This window comes from Manacus candei, unplaced genomic scaffold (assembly GCF_025592945.1).
Source record: "Manacus candei isolate 608988 ecotype Guabito, Panama unplaced genomic scaffold, ASM2559294v1 h1tg000017l, whole genome shotgun sequence".
In the NCBI taxonomy this organism is placed as follows: Eukaryota; Metazoa; Chordata; class Aves; order Passeriformes; family Pipridae; genus Manacus; species Manacus candei.
Window position 1 is genome coordinate 19,191,964 of NW_026138065.1, and position 19,233 is coordinate 19,211,196.

The 19,233-nt window shown below is 35.2% G+C and overlaps 1 protein-coding gene across 2 annotated transcripts in view; it reads right to left on the bottom strand.

The window, feature by feature from the left end:
• Positions 1-430: 430 nt before the first annotated feature.
• UBR2 (ubiquitin protein ligase E3 component n-recognin 2) overlaps positions 431-19,233 on the bottom strand; it is a 57,661-nt gene continuing 38,858 nt past the window's right edge. For both annotated transcript variants that reach the window (XM_051783100.1, XM_051783101.1), the window contains exons 27-47: positions 18,833-18,942; positions 18,533-18,613; positions 17,557-17,738; positions 16,658-16,857; positions 15,687-15,780; positions 14,166-14,327; positions 13,707-13,804; positions 13,410-13,482; positions 12,533-12,681; positions 12,387-12,442; positions 11,870-11,966; positions 9,941-10,008; positions 9,299-9,434; positions 8,575-8,665; positions 7,663-7,793; positions 5,696-5,804; positions 5,393-5,449; positions 3,814-3,891; positions 3,375-3,545; positions 2,578-2,679; positions 431-1,797 (exon numbers count right to left, since the gene is read on the bottom strand). In XM_051783100.1, coding sequence (XP_051639060.1) covers positions 1,656-1,797; positions 2,578-2,679; positions 3,375-3,545; positions 3,814-3,891; positions 5,393-5,449; positions 5,696-5,804; positions 7,663-7,793; positions 8,575-8,665; positions 9,299-9,434; positions 9,941-10,008; positions 11,870-11,966; positions 12,387-12,442; positions 12,533-12,681; positions 13,410-13,482; positions 13,707-13,804; positions 14,166-14,327; positions 15,687-15,780; positions 16,658-16,857; positions 17,557-17,738; positions 18,533-18,613; positions 18,833-18,942 — 2,387 coding nt within the window. In that variant the 3' untranslated portion in view covers positions 431-1,655. The remainder of the gene's footprint in view (positions 1,798-2,577; positions 2,680-3,374; positions 3,546-3,813; positions 3,892-5,392; positions 5,450-5,695; positions 5,805-7,662; positions 7,794-8,574; positions 8,666-9,298; positions 9,435-9,940; positions 10,009-11,869; positions 11,967-12,386; positions 12,443-12,532; positions 12,682-13,409; positions 13,483-13,706; positions 13,805-14,165; positions 14,328-15,686; positions 15,781-16,657; positions 16,858-17,556; positions 17,739-18,532; positions 18,614-18,832; positions 18,943-19,233) is intronic.

Sequence of the window (19,233 nt, forward strand, 5' to 3'; positions counted from 1 at the left end):
GTAACCAGAGATAAAACATTAATATCCTTTGCTCCTGCAATTTCTGCATGTCTCTTCCTAAGAAGTGACAGCAATATATAAATGATTCAATCTACAACAGGTAGTAGAGGCAAAAGTAGTCTGTACTGTTTTTAAGAAAAGGAAATCCACATTCACCAAGTTTCTTTATTTCATACTTCACATCTTCACTCAATACTGTTACTGAATGTTTGAAAAATTGTCCTGTACACCATGAACATACAAAATTTATCTGAAGCATTAAATCTGTAAAAATAGGAACAATTCAGTCAGACCAAGTGTAACTGAAGACCTGGCAGACAGTAAAGGGAATTGCTTATCTGGGCAGAAGACGTAGTCAGAAATTAAGACTTAACTAAAAACCCCACAGATTATTAAGGAAACAGAACTATGTAAATTAAGATTTTACTAATTTGTCAGAAGATAGGAGAGAGAATTTTATTTTAAATCAGTAAGCATAATGTGACGTTTTAGAGACACGTTGGAGGTCTAATTACATACCACTAGAAAACTCACTGCCTTCAGGCACCCTCATATCAAGTGCAAATCTGCGCAGTTATAGAATATATTTATAAAATATACTATATGCAAACATCTTTACAGAGCTTTAAATCAAGCCAAAAGTAAATATACTTGATGGGACAACAGAAAAAAAAAAGAATCAATGCAAAAATGTGGGCAGTGTGATTGTGGCCCTTCAAAGCCAGAGGAAACTATTCCTTTTGTCTGCAACAAAAAGGAGATGGGATTTGCACCTTAAAAGTTGACTGTTAACAAAAATGAAGAAAATATCCTCTGTGATTCTGCAAATTAACATAAAATTAGCTTTTGTGACTTTTATGTGTTGTTATCTTAAAATAACTTCTAAAGCACAATGTCAACCCTTGAATACCAGAATCCCCTAATTGAAAGTGAAAGGGTTTCCCAGCTAAATTCAAATTAAAACCCACATAATTCTAAGGAGTGCAATGCTCTGAAGAAGGCTTTAAATTATTTTACTTGTAAAGCTAGTGTTAGTTTTCTTAGTTAAAAAACAACTGGAAGCGAGAAAGCTGCAAGAGTACGAATGACAAAATCATTTTAGATACACCAAGTGAAGGAGTGAATTATCCACTGATGCAGAGGGAAACATCCATTTGCTACATTATTTGCTTCCTTACTTCATTCCATTGCATGTACACACAGCTAAGTATTAAAATGCAGAATAATAAATAAAACGGCTCAGATTACTAGCATGGGGCAAAACACAATCCATAATTGTGCTCTATCTCATTTCTGTTTCAGCAGTCTTTTTCTCTTGCAGTTTATAAGAAAAATCATAGTCAGACTTCCAAAAAGAGTCATTCTTTTTTTATCAGAAACTTAAGTTCATTTGCCCAGGTTTATAACCCAAGACATTTCTGTGAAGGAAGCACAGTGCAAATTATAGGACTAATAAAACTTGCTTACATAGAAAGAAGTTTACTTGATTAATGTTAACTGGTATCTTTATGAAATACATTGTAAAACAAAGATTAAATAACAGGTTTGAGCTTGTTGGGGTTTTTTTCCTCAGACTTTTTTCCTTATCCCGCCTTTGAAAAGCTTACTGAATTACAAAAATCTTTAGTAAAGTTCCAGTCTTCAGCAGATAACCATTATAAATGCTGCCAATCAATGCCAGCTAGTGTTTGATTTGCTTCTTGTGCATGTCCAATTTCCTCTGTGATACTGTGCTGCTGCCAGAGTTTTTGAATCTTTTTAAATCGCTCTTTGCACAGATGTAAGGGATTCCCACGTCTGAAAAGGAGATAACACTTATCAGGAATGATAAAACACTGCAGCTAAGCACAAACACTCAGGTGTGATATATTAAGTATTAGATAATACCCCTTAAAATACTAAAATATTTAGATAACCCTTTAACATGTTCTCTTATCAGAGCAAATCAACAGATATTTGGAATAGTAAACTGTGGTTCTAACCTTGTCTGGTGCCCCATCCTTACAGCTCAACAGTTCCCTCCAGCCTTTGGGAACCTCCCATAAAGCCCACAGACCTCGGAATGTATGTTTTCAGCAATCTTTCCAGGCCGAACCAGTTCACATTTTCTGATTTTGACCAGTTTCAAAAGTAGCAAGCATTAACATTACCATGTCCCCAAATTATCCTCTCATAGGAAGCAGAGACGGGAGTTAAGACAGAGAACTACCTCATTAAATAAAACAACCTCGTAGTATTTTTACTTGGTATTAAATTAACACAGGTTATCCACACAAATGCACTAGATACAAGTAAAAATTTCAGCCTTAGTTTCTAGGCAACTTTACAGATGCTCAAAAGATTTAAATTTTTTACACTTCAAGACAACTTTATAACCTGGAAAAGGTCTTCCATTAAATATTTTGGACCTAAAAACATATGTCAGCATTAAAATGTTTGAAGACATTAGATGCAGCAGGAACATCAAAATATGTTACCTATATAATTAAAATAAAGTGGTAACATAAAAAGTGTATTTTAGAAACCAGATAGTTTCAAAATTCCTCTCTTTAAAGGATGCATTTTTTTAATATTTACCTGAGTCCCTGGTCTGTCTCTCCATAGTCATCAAGATAAGGAGGAGGATAAAAGCAGCCCTTTGTTTTCCCAGCTAAAAATAGCACCTGACATTCTCTTACCCTAGAGAAAAACCACAGAGAAGTTTTTAGGTATTGGTTTTTACATTATTAGTTTCCTATACTTCCATAAACACTGCTTTTCCAGTTCTTACCTACTTTCATTCTGTATAATCTGCATGTACAGATTTTTAATGGTACTTTTTTTTTAAACTAAAGACCTCATTCTCTTCCCGTTATAACTTCTCCATAGTGGTTAAAAACAATGTAGTTCCATGTCACATTATTTGCAGTCTGTGTAAAATACTCAACAAAACCACAGCAAGAAAAAAACCCAATTTCACTTCCCACTAATCTTTGCCAAAGTGAAAATAGACATTATCTAATCTTTTCTTGTATGCAGCAAGACAGCTAAAGTGAATTTTCATGGTTTTAACAGCAGCAGCAGCAATAACATAATCAAAGTATTTACCTTCATCATTCTGTAATACTTAAGTAGAAATAAATGCACAGACAAAACAAATTCACTTGAAAATGAAATTCAGAGTTTCTATGCAATTTAACTTCAAAGAAACAGCCTTTTAACCTTATACCAAAGCATAGGAAGATGAATACACTCTAGTTTTAGGGAACCCTATTGTTAACAAAACACTACCTTTACAAACCACCCCTGCAATCACATTTATAGAACTCCTAATTTCATGACTACACACACACCACCTAACCCAGCAGTATGTGTAGAGGCATTCAGCTCCTTACCTAAGGAATATGCCCACTCCAGAACCACAAGTGTACGTATGTGCAGTACAGGCTCCAACATCTTCCCCTTCTAATTCAGTCTGACAGCAATAACTCTGAGAACACAGCATGGTCCCACACACAAGGCACAATGTTGGGGCTCTGCTTTTATCACCACCTGACTTCGGACACCTTTTGTTAAGCAAAAAAACCAAACCAAAACAAAAAGAAATTCACTGTATGTATTAACTCTAGATGGTAAAAAGATTCAAAAGTTAACAGTTGCGATTTCTACTTCACTGAAATACAGGGCAGCTTTGCTGACAAATGCTATGTGCCATTAACTTTATGATTCTCCATGCAGCTTTCTGAGAGGTTTAACTTTCAGGTTGGAGGTTTCCCAGTTCATTAAAAGGAGCAGAAGACTTCAGGGTCGTTGCTGTAATTGCATTCAACTTACGAGAAATTGGATGCTTGGTTAATGAGGCAGCTGTAGTCATCCGGAAGGTCTATTAATTTGTTGGATTCTCTTGCATAGCTAGAATAAAACAATCAAATCAACCACTCAAATTTCAATGAATAATACACAAGTGAATAATACACAAGTGAATTCAAACTCATTTGTGTTTTCCTGATCCTTCTAAACAGCATCTGTGAATAACTAAATTTTTAAAGTTTTCCTCTTCTCTGCCGTTCAGAGTGAAATGGGAACACATTAAAAAGGAACTCACAACATCTTTCAACTAAGCCACCTCCTGTTTTGTCACATTTTTTATTAATTTGACAAAAAAGAGGCAGAAAATCAGAAAAATACATGTCATATGTATACTTTCAGCAAAACCTCATTATGAGGTCACTACAGGTTTAACTAAATATTTGTTCTCCCTTATCAGTTTGATTTGTATTTTTCTTTAGTCACTAATACTGAATGGAAAATAGTCTGACTCTCAAGTTCAGAGAACTTGTATCTTGCAGAGAATGAAACATTCATGCAATGAAAAGGATCTATTTAATACCAAATATTTATATATTTAAAAATAACAGATACTATACACTTAATTTTAATAATCTTCAAGTCTAGGAATAATATAAATTAGACTATGAAACATAAACAGAGGTTTGTAACAGAAACAATGTACAAGAACGTGCTGAGAGGGGAAAAAAATCACTATCAAGTCAGACATAATCTTGGGAAGAGCAGTTAAGAATCAGCAAAAGTAAAACATGGAAAAAATCCCAACAATTACAAGTAGCAGGAAATCAATTACACAGCCACAGTACTCTTATTGTATAAGATTCTGTTAATAGTCTAGTGTTTAACAGATGAAGTGATTAATTTTTATTTTTGTCACTTAGGTTTATTCTGTGTACAATGCTGAAAGATTAACTTTATGTATTTAGCACAGGAGACAAAAATGCAGGGATATGTTTACAATCACTGCACTGTGAACCTCACATTCATTTATAACTATCTGAATAATTGTTAACCACTATTTTTACCCAGCCTTCAGAAAGAACAACACCCAAAATGCTTTTCTACACCCACAAAGTAATAAACATGATTTAAATTCAAAATAATTGCTTAGCAAGAAAAAATTTATGAAGAGTGAATTTTCTTTTTAGCAACTGACTCAGTGTTGGTTTCACTGAAGGAACTGGATTCTTTAAGAAGATAATTTAAAAACCTCTTCAATGCCTGTATTTTTAAACAAGGATTATATATGTCTTAGAGCAACAGCATATATTTTGAATCGGAAGGTACAAAGTAATAGGAAATGTGAGAAGAAATTTTATGGCCTCTGATTACTGTGGGTCACTCTAAACAAAGGCAAAGTTAAATATTACAGCTTTAAAATCTACTAATTTTAGCAATATTTACTTTTGTCATGAAATTCCCAAAATCTCTTTGCTTATCCCATAATATTTTTGTCAGAACTGATACTGTGTTGTTATAAACACCCTTTACAAAAAAAATTTGAAGAAAACAGCAACATTAAAGTTTTTTCTCCTGTCTCTCTTTGAAATATGTCCATTTTTACCTGATAGCTTGTCTCTTGCCTTCCAGATACCTTTTTACTTCATTGTTACTGCACCAACTACAAGAAAGAAAAAAACTGGATTTTAACTTTAATGGATGATAAAAAAAACAAGTAAGAAAAAAATCCACAATACATATATTAAATAACTCTACAACCAAAATTATTTCTTTCAAAACACTTATTTCACAAACAGTTTTCAAAATCTACGATTCACTTCCATATATGCATTCCTGGGAGAATACTTATACTACTATCTTGTGCAGGACTCATTATATTTAAACTAAGCATAAAAACACAACTTACCTTTCTATTAAAGTGTTCAGAATCTCACTGTTTTCTTGAAAAAGGCAAGTGAGGTTGTTTGGCAAGGAAAGATAGCTACATAAGTGTTCAAACTGGTTTGCTCCATTTACTGAAAAAGAAAAAAGTGTAATTCTCATAACTATGTTTTTAAAAATGACATTAACTACAATAAATTAAATACAGCTCTAAGTAATAGGACAGCTATCCTTTTCCTTTTTTCAAAACTGTATTCTCCAGCACCCAAAACATGGCATGAAGATTGAAAGTGTTAAAGGCACCAGACAGCTATGCTGGAAAACTGCCAGTAAAGAAAAGCACCTTTCCTAAAATTTCCTCCCTAAGCATGTTTCAAGCATAGTCATATAAGAACCACAATTGAGAGCTGAACAGCCTTTACAACTTAATATGTCTTTGTTTCAATGTCGCCCAATAAATGGCTACTTCATGCTTCTTGTGACATGAATCAAGACAGGCAGTCAGTGACAGGCAGCATACCACAGCCTCAGGAAGAAATATAGGAATTGCAAATGCCTGCAATGCCAAACTTTACTAAAATATCTAGGACATAGCCCCAGACTGCCATAATCACACTAGTCTACTGGTTTGACTCTCCTGGCCTCTGCTCTCCCAACTTTCAGGAAAAAGCATACCAGTACCTCTTCTGGGGAACAGCCTCTTTAGCTTCTGAATAGAGGAGGGAAGAGAATTAGAATAAAAGCTGCACTCACTTCTCTCTCATGTCCAAGTAATTTCTGGTTTGCAACCCCCAGTAAAACACCAGAGAAAAGGAATATAAGGCAGTTGTGGGATCCGTGGATCCCGGAGCAGGGGAGTGGGAAAGGAACACAAAACACCCAGTGTCATGGGACACTGCCAGAACAGAACATCTCGCAGTGGTGGGAAACTGCAGGGCCATCCAAGCACTTGGGACTTGAGGATTGTAAAACAGAAATGAAGTAAAGCCTTTCTTTTTTGCTCTCTTACAACACATTCTTTAAAGGCCCATAGACCTACTGCCTGGAAGTACGTCTGCACTTTGTACCTTAAAGTAACCATAAACAAAGAACTCAAGTGATCTCTACTGGTCCAGACTATGAACTTGAGAAACCTTTTTACAGAAAACAAAACCTCAGGAAAAGAGGTTTCTTTCTTTTGGCCTAACTGATGAAGTATCGTGATTGTTAAACAAAAAAACAATAAAAAATCTACAATTTGCACACAACTTGTCAAGGAAACATTCTGAAAGTACCAAATCACAAACACACGCATGACGAGACAACCACTGTTCTTATGTCAGCTCAGCACCAAGTATCAGACTTTGTTTTAAACATGGCAGTCCTGATGTGCTGTGAACCTATTTATTATTAACATCTTCAGATTTACATTCTGTCCCTACACATGCCATATGTGGAGGGCAGTGAAGTATGTTACTAACATCAATTATTTGGGGTGTAACATAACACAGTGTGTTTATGGAGAGATCATAGAATGGTTTGGGTTGAAGGGACCTTAAAGACAATTTACTTCCAATGTCCCTGCCAAGAAGAGGGACACCTTCTACTAGACCAGATGACCAAGTTGCTCCAACTCCCATCCAGCCTGGCCTTGATATTAATTATTAGCGGATGCTGATTGAATGAAATCAATGCAAGGAAATGGTGGTCTCATTTGAAAATAGTAATCTATAGGAGCTTTGAAATAATCAAAATTTCCCTTATTAACAGAAAAGCATCAATTTCCAATTTAAGTAATCTAGAACAGTGTTTACCTCTATATTAAAACCACATTTTTAAAACAAACAAATTATTTTTTTTTGGTCTTTTTTGTTATGCTGATATGATTCTGCACTGGTAACAAGTCCACATTCATTCAATCAGTTCCTTCAGAAAAAAGAGTTTAAATGTACTTTATTTTGATCATTAATGTTTATGTCTTGAAAAGCTGATTTAATACCAAGCAGACAGTACCTTGAATTTCTGAGGGTGCCGGGACTCCATTTAAGTAATGAAAAAACAAAGCAGAACATCTCAGGAAAGGCATGATTCCAGCTTTTAGATTCTTCCACAGGTGCCAGCCTGAGGAAATTTCTTTCAAGGCACTTAAGAGAATACAATAAAAAAAAGTTTGCTTATATTTAATCATTTCAGTTTGAGAGCTATATTTAGTAAGCCTTCAGTCATACTGCATATTAAATTACTGACTTCAGTTGAAACAATCATTATGCAAAGTGTTTATTTCAAAGAAAACTCCAAGAAAAACAATAAACTAGAGATCCATGAAAATGTAACCAATAGGGACAGTACATTAAGGATAATTTTGCATAAACATTTCAGATCATAGAATCATAAAATGGTCTGGGTTGGAAGAGACCTTAGAGATATCTAGTTCCAACTCCACTGCCATGGGCAGGGATACCTTCCATTAGACAAGGTTGTTCTGAGCTCCATCCAACCTGGCTTTGAACACTTCCAAGGATGGGCATCCACAGCTTCTCTGGGCAACCTATTCCAGGGCCTCACCACCCTCACAGTAAAGAATTTTTTCCTAATCACTAATCTAAACCTATTCTCTTCCATTGTGGAGCCATTCCTATCCCAACAAATTTTCTGTACTCAGACACTGCCAATTCCAGATTCTGCAAACTAACTAAAGAAAAAATTGTTCCAGAGAACAATCTTCATGAGCAGGTATCTTCATGATCACAGAGAAATTTATAGGATTAGTTACTTAAGTGAATCTAGAAGTACTGGATAAGAAACAAGATACAAGAGCTCCCAAGTGAAAAGCGTCATCTTTGACCTCATTATTACATAGAACTCAGTCAGTAATTAATGTTGAGTCGAGGAGGGAGAAAAATATAATAAAATTTTCTCTTTTACCTTCCTGTACACTGGCAAAGAAATTTATACAGTGTAAGCACAGCTACTTCCTCTTCACTGTTAGTGTTTTCTTGATCCATGCCATTCTCTTCTGAAGAAGAAATAAATAAATAAGCAAGCTGTTTCATATATACATGATTATAGAACAAGAATGTATTTTTTTCAAGTTTTGATAAAAAATGCCCAAACTAAGTGAAATATTTCACTGGAATGGAATAGGATGTACTAGAAAAAATTTTTCTGCTGCACATCCTATGTGGTAAGTTTATGCTACTGTCAGCTCCAGTGAGGTGTTGATTTACTTCTTTGTTTGGCTGGGTTTCCCAAGGTACTTGCTTGGAGTTCCTTGGTTTTGGCATACCATGCCTTATCCAGCTCCTCTTGCCAGAAGATACATTGATGCCTTAGTTTGCTAACTGCAACTTATTCATCATGTAATGCCTAAGCCAAAAATCTCTGCCATAAACACTTCCACATACTGGCTGGAAAGCTAGGATTCATGACTAGCTATGCTCCAAGAAACCTCCAGTGCTGAGCAATAAAGACAAGATGACTGAACTTGCATGAGTACAATTTATATATACACTCTGTGGACAGAAAGACAGAGCACCAACAACTGTGTTTTGCAACTATAAACTGCACACATTTACCAGCAGCATTGTAGCTTCTTTCTAAGTACAGATTTGAGGAATCATCAATAAAAGTTGAAAGAAAGCAGCATTACCTGTTGATGAGGTAAGTAAAATTTGTATTATGTGTGCCATAGTGACAAGATGAAACAGGTGAAGATCTCCAGTGCCAAGACTAACCCCTGAAAAATCCTGACAATGTATGGCAGGGAAAGAGAGCACCAAGCTTACCTGTAAAAGAAAACAAGAAAGTCGGTACATTCCTTCTCCTTTGGAATCTTTCCCTTTTCTCTGCTCATGCTGCAACTATACCCTTTGAAGGCAGACTTAAGGCTAATTTTGAAGCTAATTACACAGACATTATTTAAGAGAACAATGATTAACTATCAGGAGAGTTTTGAATATGTTTGGGGTTTTTGGGTTTGTTGTTTTGTTGGTGGGGGTCTTTTTTGCCCCTATTTTTTGTTTGTGGGTTATTGGAGGGGTTGGTTTTTATTTATTTTGGGGTTTTTTTAACAGCCAAAGAGCATATATTCCACCTCATTCTACCCCTTTTTTATATATATATATAGAAATACTTTAAACTAAAGAAGTCTTTAAAATTTACTAAGTAGTGAAAAAATATTAAAAACCTGAACATTTTGAAAGGTTCCTGACTTAAAGAAAAAGTTTTCAATAATTTTTACATAGTGCCTACTTGATCAAAACATTATTAATACATATTATGGAATACATACCAATAAATGAAACATGTCAATATCAAGTATGCAAGGAAGATTTCCATTTTTTTCATTAGGCACCAGTGCTAAATATTTTGGAGAGGAAAAAAAAAAATAATTGAACATTTATATATGAAAAGATTTTAGTGTACTTCAGTTACAAAATGAGAGCCATCTCCTTCATGTACATGCTTAAAAAAATACAAATGTACTTGTTTTGGACAGAAAGGACTCAATTCAGGAGTTGTTCAACACTATTGGAAAAGACTCTTGCCTATTTACTCTATTGAAATGAAACGAAGTAGCCATTTGCTACTCCCATAGTAACTTTGTTTCATTTCTTGGGTTTCCAGTGGGAGATAAAATAAGACAGTATCTAAAACTCTGCTCTGACACAGAAATAAGCTCAAACACTAGTGATTTAATAGGACCACTAATTGTTGCTAGACAGCTGCTCAAAGGATGCAATTTGCTTAACTTGACAAGATTCAGTGAACTTGCTCTACATAAATAATTTGCATTATGGACTCAAAAATATACATACATTATTTTATCTCTAATTAAGAAGGAGTGAGATGTTGGTCTCTCCACCTCTGTAGTATTCACAGTAACCACAAATTATTAACTAAAGCACTCCAGCTGACAACAGAAATTCACACACAATAAATTCCAACCACCTCCATCTAAAAGCAAACAATATAAATTGTTTTGAAAATGTTACTACATATTTTAAGTAACAGTTGCAGACTTCTTTGCTCCAAGCAGTAAAATCTGATATATAATAAAAGAGTTTCAATTGCAGCTATGGGTATAGTTTTACAATGCAGCTATAAGCATTAAGCTGCCAAGTTTAAAAACACTACTACAGTAAAAAATAGTCTCATCATAAGAACTTAAAAATACTTCAGTTGAAGACTACTGCTGTGCTGGCCAAAAAATTAATTAGTTGAAGATGTGACACTTTGAATCTATTTCTATTACTAAACATTTCATCACTACTCAGATTTTAAATGTTTTCCTTTTGTAAGCATGTAGCCACAGAACTCAACCCAAAAGTGTAATAAATGTTTCTATCAAAAACGTGACCAGAGCAAGAAACATTGATTCAAGTTTTCAAGAATACTCAAACCACACAGAACACCATATACCACTAAGTTCCAGTCAAATAGCTAGCAGCATCTGCTGTCCTGCTTCACTTAGAAAACGGCTCAACCATTACTGCCACGGACTGATGGCAATTAAGTTTTCCCCATAAAGCTGCCAACTGTTTGCTGAAGTAGGTGGTATCCATCTACCTGTAATCTCAGTATATGAATGCATTTTAAAAGCTTCCCCGCTCTGCTGACTGGAAATATTAAAGTTAACCCATTTCATAATACCCTTTCAGAATACTCCTCTCATGGACAATTACTGCATTAGGCTGAACTTCAGACTGCTCGTCTGTATCCACTAATGCTTCAAGTTTAGAACATTTTGGCTGTTCTCATTAAAATTCACAATGAACATAGGACATTACATACTAAGTCCTGTCTTCCCACTTTTCAAAGACAAAAAATTTTGCAGATATATTACAGACTTCCTATTTCCTTTCCACACTATATTAATCTTAATTTCTTCATATTTAGATTTCCAGTGCATCCCTTTCGTGAAGGGCCACACTTCCTTCTCCTTTGCTCGAGGTATCTTTCTAAAAGGAGGAATCAATAGAAATCCTTCACAGTAAAATATCCATGCTTCCCTTGAAATGTATCTTGGAGCTGCAGACCAAAAGAAATGTCTCTTCTTCTTTCCATGGTATGACATGTATAGGTGGAAATACCAGCTCTTGGTCTGTTCCTTAAAACCAGTACATAAAATAATTTTCTAATCAATACTAACAGTCATTCTGAAAGCATTTTTCTGTGACTGTATCTTTGCAAAAAAACCAGCATAAGGTGGTGAACTTACATGCTAATAGAGTACAAAAGTGACCCTGTACTGCTGAAAGAGATGAAACTGTCCAGTGAGCTGCTGCAAATCTTGTTAGCGACGTAAGGCAGTCATCCTTTAAAAACAAAAAAATAAGAGACACAGTCAACCAAGTTCCTCAACATGAAAAGAAAGGCCTTTTGACTTACTGCATTTTTTTCAGGCTTCTCAACTGTAGTTTATGGGAGCAGTTGGACTGTGTAAGTGTATGACAGATACTTATTTTATGCAAATACACACAAGTTCCTTTCAGTATTATTATTTTGACTGTTACCATGAGAAACCACAACCTTACTAAATTATGTGTTTATAGGAAAAAAAGTAACAGTTTTTCTAGATTTGATTTTTAAATAGATTAAGAAATCAGATACAGATTGACTCAACAGTAGGATCCAACAACTAAAACTATCAAATAACTGTAACTTAAAATTTCACTAGTGAAGCACAATTCCCTCTTTTTTTCCAATTCAAAGAGGAATTGCTATTTGATCCTTACCTGTCGACAAGGTAAATGGCCAAATAATGGTTTATCTTCATCAGCTAAAATTCGTTCTGTAAAAAAAAAAAAAATTCCATCTTGTGAGTTTAACTAAATTCTGAAAATCACATAGAAAGGAGTAAAATGAATAAATACATCAGTACCTATAGTCTGTATCGTGTAAGCACAGCTTCCCCAGCACATTATAGGTACACGGGGATCTTCTTCATTTGGATGAACCTTCAAGCCTACTTTGTATGTTGCCGTGCCAAAAGTTGTCAGCATCTCTTTTATGCTCTCAGAATAAGGATTCCTGAAACAAAGAAAACAATATTACTAATTCATTATTGTCTCCACTGGCAGCATAGTACTTTAATAATAAGTATTCATCCCCTACTGGATTTTTAAAATTTAAGTGACAACTCCAATATCCTTCCTTGGATCTGGTATTCAGTAACCTCTTTTTTTGTGACAGATATATTCCTAATTATTATTTTGATTATTTGATTGGAACCAATCTCATTTTTTAGTGTTAAGTATATTTAGTCTTCAAAAATTATATAGTTAAGGCTAAATTACAAGAAATATGTGTGACTGATAGCTAAATCTGTTGTCAGCAGGGACAGATGCCTCACATCTTTGTGTGCACCTGGCAGACAATTGTCTGTACCATATAATGAGTTTTATTACTTTCTCTTCAAGTCAAGAAAGGGTAGAACCAAATACAAGCACACCATAACAGCTGAAATTACATATTAGCATACTCTCCATTTCATAGTCTTCCTTCATGCTAGAAAAAAAAGTGCAGCATGTTCTCTGCATAACCACTTACCACATTTACTTCTTCAAATTCTACTGCATTACTTTGGACTTGTGGGTTGAACTTCAATACCATCATAATAACATAATTAATTTTTCTAACTAAAACAAAATTCATATATTTGCCTTAATTATTGAGACCGAGCACAGAAGTTACATTCTATTTTCATATTATCATTTCATGATGAATTTTTAATAATTTATTAAGATGTAAATACATACTTCAGTTTGAAATCTGGTCTAAATCCTTCAGGTAATTGTAGCTGATCCATTTTTTCTGAATGACCAGAATGACCTGTATAAACAAAAAGTAGTAAATCACTGATTATTCACCTATACATGATTTTTACATTATAGAAAGGTGAGGAAGCACAACATCAGAAACTGAAATTCCAAGCTGTTCTTGCCACTTATGCCATCATCTCTTAACTCCATTCTGGTAGAACGGATATGGTCGCTTCTTTTCCATGAATATTATAACATTTTCACATATAAATATACAGATTTCTTCCGACTTACTTGCAGAGTCTTCATTTCGAAGCAAATGCAGTGCTTTTATTTGCTGGGATACTCTTTTGATCCACTGAGTTAGGTTTGGTTGGCCTGAAAAGTCTAACCTGTCAAAAAAAATCCCAACAAACAATTAAAAACAATTTATATACAGAATTAGTATAGTACAGAATTTAGAGGCATTCTATGCTCTTCTGTTTCTCAACAGGCTCTTTTCCCTGCTGCCCAGGTATTTTTCTACATTCAGTTCTTTTTCTGCAGGTCCTATGCTTTCCTGTCCTTTCATGCTCTAAGTTCCGTAATACACAATAACAAAGTAAAATCCATAAACCAAAATAAGCAGGCAGGCAATCCATTTGAGTTTATCAAAACAGAGGATAATAAACACTCAGGAGGGTTTTCTGGGGGGTAGCTTGTTTGGGAGCTTGTTTTTTACATTTATTAAGGACATTCATAAAGCAAACAGACCTGTTGAACAAAACTCTCGGTGGAGGAAGCAGAGGAATAACAGTATTGCTTAAGCATTCACAAAGTGGGCAAAGGAATTCACCATTTTCTACATCGTAACTTGTGTGTACTCGCAATCTTTGTTGTCTTCGTTGCTCTTTCGCTTGGACTGCATCAAAATACCTTTAGAAAACAGCAAGACATTAGTGGCAAATTATTAAAACATTAACATAAAAATTCAAGAATTCTCGGGAAGACACAGTTTTGCCTTTTCCCAGATATAGGTAAGAGAATTATCTGAAGGAAAAAGCTCTTCCCTCTGACTGATAAAGTATTACTATCTCCAGCTATCCCCAGTTTTTGGGTGCCAAAATCCCACAAAGTGCTGAAGTTCCCTGGGCTGTTAAAATCATGTTTAAGACTTTAGCAATTTCCAGAGGAAAAGGTAGATAGAAGGTTAAAGGATTAAAAGAAAAAAAAAAGCCTCATTTTTACATAAAATGTTTAGGGACCATGAGCATTTTCTGTGGGCATATTCCATTATAGGCCACAACCAAAACAGAGGAGCAACTGAAAAAACTGGTGGCTGAATCCTCTGTGGAAAAGAAACTGAATTCACTGCTTTGCTAAATGTAACTCCTATTCCAGAAGCCTATGATGTGGTTTAAACCATGCCAAACAATGACCCCCAAATGATCTGTACAGGCCTCTAAGGACATTTCCAGGAGATAATGGAACCCACACAGGACTGTGAGCAGTGATATCAAACACGACAAATGAAATCAGTGTGTGGTTATAGCCACAGAATCTCTGGGAGCTCCTAACACTCTTCACACACAAGGCAGAATTTGAAATTAGGCACTTCAGAAGCCATGCCAAGGACCAAAGCAAGAGCCTCATCCAAGTCAGAGGCTTGAACGGTTTGCATTTGTCACATGGCACTGGCCCCACACAGCACGAAGCATGTTTATACACCTCCAAAAATCAAAGAATAAAAATAACCAGAAAAGGCTTTATTAAAAAACTAGGAACAAAGGACAAAACTGAGTTTATGTTGAAGATGAACTTGAACTAGGTTGCAGATGTTCCTACTTCAAATTAAACATGTTGGAGGAATTAAGACTGCAAGAGATGCACTGTCATTTAAAACTCCAGTAGAGAGCAAAAGAAGCAGCAAAAACATGTCTATCAGTGAACTGCAAAAAAACCCCAAAAATCTGAGCTTCAGTGTTCAGATACATGTGCACCACAGGGAATCATGCATTGAGATAAACAAGCAAATGGAATGAAAGCTGCCATGTATGGCTTTAGATTCTTCTTTACCGAGATGACAGACAGCAAATGAAAATTATTTTGAACATATTTACAGCATTTGATTTCTACTTCTTTTTTCCAACAGAAAGCTGTTTTAATCACTTTATGAAATTACTTTTTACGTTTACTACATGGTAGTAATTTTGCCATTAAAATGAGTGCCATTAGGCAAACTGATAACACAACAAACATGCTATTTGGACTAAAAACTTAAATATAGCCTTTTACCTTTGCCAACAATGAGCGTGCATAATATGCCCACAGCTACCCGTGTGTGTTCCACATGACAGATCTGGGTGCATGAATAATGGGTCATACTTTTCTGTATTTAAAACAAAACAAAACAAAACAACTTTGAAATAAACATTTATCAAACGACTTAACTGCAAATTGATGTTACCACAATCACATTATTATTTAACTTTATCACAGAATTGTAACTCATTTGATGAAGCATAGAAAACATTACTAATCCACAACAACTTAAAGCTGTTTAGATCATTTACAAGTATCATGTAAATTTTGTTTTGAGTGTGTGTGCGTGCTGTACTTAAGAATTCAAACCAAGCTTTTGGAGGCCTTGGTAAAACCCCCAAGATTTACCTGCAGTTTTGGTGGTTCGGTACCACCACACAATGAGTTCAAGAACATTAATTTTCAGAGTGAGAGTGCAAAACAATTCAGGGCAGAGATTTTTCTATGTGTTTACACATACATAATCCAGAGAAGCCTTTCTAACAACTCTATTGCTCACTGTGATCTGTTTTACAAAGTACCTAAATCCAAGATTTCTTTATTATTGCTAAGTGGCATTTCAGAGGATTATAACTGAGAGGAAGAAAACATACATCTTGTGCTTTTACAGCATTACATCAACACCTCCTCTCTCTCTAATGTTACAGGCATCGCTTAAGAACAAACACTTCTGATTTTAAGGGTTTTTTTAACAGTTATAAATAATTTGTCACAAATGAATGGTAGAACATTTAGATCATGCTTTGCAGTGATTTACATTGTTTAGAACACACATTTCTACCTCACTAAAAAGATGGGGAGTTTTGCTACTGATTACAAAGAAGCCTTCCACAAACACACAGTTAACATAAGAAGGCTATGTCACTGTCTCAAAGGAACACGTGAGGTTGTCACACTGACTCCAACATTCTTTAACATTAAAGACAATTATGAACAGTACTTACCAGGGTCTGGAGTAATTTTGTTTCTATTTTTAGACAACACAGTTGATCGCTGGATAAATGCTGCCAAGACCATAGCCCTGCTGTCCACTTTAACTTCTTGCTCCTCCTGACACAATATACACATAACAACCTGCCTGGGTTCAGCTACTCTAGTTTGCTCTGGTCCCAAGGCTGTGAGTTTTGCATCTGAAATTACAGGGCTACAATATTGAAAGAATATTAGTAAGCAAATTATTTGAAAAACATTCCAATTCAGATCATGATTTAAGTGTGATGAATGAGTTTTCTAGATTTATGATAAATGCTGACAAAAAACAGTTTTGGCATTTATAAAACAATTCCCATGTTCCCAGAAATAGCACATACTTTCTAGAAAAAATTCATACCCTCCCAATAGTATAACACACTCCAGTGTAACACAGAAATTAAATGTGCAGCCCTCCGTCATCCCCATCCCTTAATTCTGACACAAATTTTGAAAACACATTCTACTTCCCCACAAATCATTAGCATACTTCAGTTCATATTTCCAGATACAAGCAGATTTTCTTCCAGATCTTCAACCAACATATAATCAGCTATTTCCAATTTACTATGTTTAATAGCATAGTCTCTTCAGTATCATTAATCATTTGCTGGATGATTTTGTACAAAGAATTATTTGCCTGTTTATGTTGAGCACTATGAGGATGCAACAAGGGAGGAATCAATATTTATCCTACCATCTTGACAGAGAAGGGGAGGAAAGCATTCTATTTACTACTGTGTTTTTGTCTCAAAAACTTATGAATAGTTTTCCACCCAGACAAAAAAAAAAAAAGAGCTTTTTATAGCAGTAACAGTGGGACAATTTGATGTTAAAGTCAATGGGGGAAAACATTTAAATGAGATTCCTTTACCTATTTTCATGTACTCCGGAGGTTGATGTATCTAGCTCATCCAAAGTTTGCTGGAAGAGTTCTTTGTTTTCATTGATGAAGTGCCGCTGCATCTCGGACATCTGAGCCATGATCTTTTCCCTGCGCAATCTGGCAATCTCAGCTTTCCGCTTCCTTTCAGCTTTGTCTTTATCACGTGAACTCTGAAATTGTATTGTTCATTCAGCCATTTTTAAAATCTTGTTGCAACAGGTAAGTTATTTTAGTTACTGCTTGGTGTAATGGACTAACCTCCAAATTTTAGCTACTGCTATGTGCAACTTGTACTAACCTCCAAACAATGAAAATCTCATAAAAAGACACGAGAAAAGTCTACCAAAGAGTTATTTTGTGCCCTCTTTTCTTTAGCTCATGTTCAGTGCCAGGCAGAACTGCAGATCCAGAAGGGTAACCTCCTCCCCTCAACATTTAACTGTATTTTGTATTTCTCTTCCCTTTAGTCATTCATAAGACAAGAAGGTAAGAAAGTGACAGGTCTCGTCTCCAGTATTACTCTCCCTCCACACTACCTGTATTCCTAACTAAGGTCTCTGCGTGGTATCTAGAGTGTCATGTTGAGCTAAACAAATGGGCAGAGCTTATCTAGAATAACTTGCATGGTAAAAGTACACAGATACTATTTCTTTTAGCAACTTTCCATGGAGTTTGAGATTATGGGAAGAGTAGAAACATTTCATGCTGTGATGAGTAATACAAACAATTCTAAGGGGTAAACTTGCAGAAGATTTGGAGACTACAATATATAAAACAAACAAAAACAGGCCGGGAACTCTACCAACAGGCCTTTCAAACAAATGGGTTTGAGCTGTGAGACAGAATTTCAGAAATCATTGATGTTTCCCATCTTTGATTAAGAGCTACAATTAGAAATACAGTTCTTTGCTAGTCAGAACCCAGACACGTTCTAGATCAGCTAACTGTTACAGCTTGCTTTTACCTCCTCCATAATATTTCCTTCCGTTTCGGCCACGGGACTCGAAGAAGAGCTTTCTCTTAGCTTTTTAATAGTATTAAAAGTCTGTAAGAAAGAATACAACATTTAATTTGTTTGTGACATGAGAATATAACTGTGTATAATACAGTGCTGTCCAGATAACATGCAATGTTGGATTCCAGAGGAGGAAAAATGTAGCTACAACAAATCAACACGGGAAATAAGGAAATCATCACAATATAATTAGGAAAGTTGCAAAAATCTTATTCCCATAATTTCAGGGGTAATATAGAATACATTTACCTTCAATATCCATCTGATCATGTCCTTGTGCACTTCCAGATGAGGTGCATTTTGCAGTGTTTCTAGCATAGCTAGTATGCTAGGGGAATTACTAGGTGCCTCTCCTGGTTCTGAGACAAATATTACAATGACAACTGATTATACCATTACTCAACAAATTATTCATTCATTGACATTACAAACAAAAATCACCAACACGTGTTCAGTAGCTGAAGAATTCCTTCAGCAAACAGGCAAAATATAACTTTTAATTCCCCCCATTGCAAACATTTTCATGAATAACCTCTAAATCCTGAAAAGTTAGAGGAAACCCTAAATCCTGAAAATCTTGCTTACGGACTATATTTTCTTACAAGAGAAATGCACTGTATGTGCTCCCTTGCTGTTTTCATCTTGGGAGC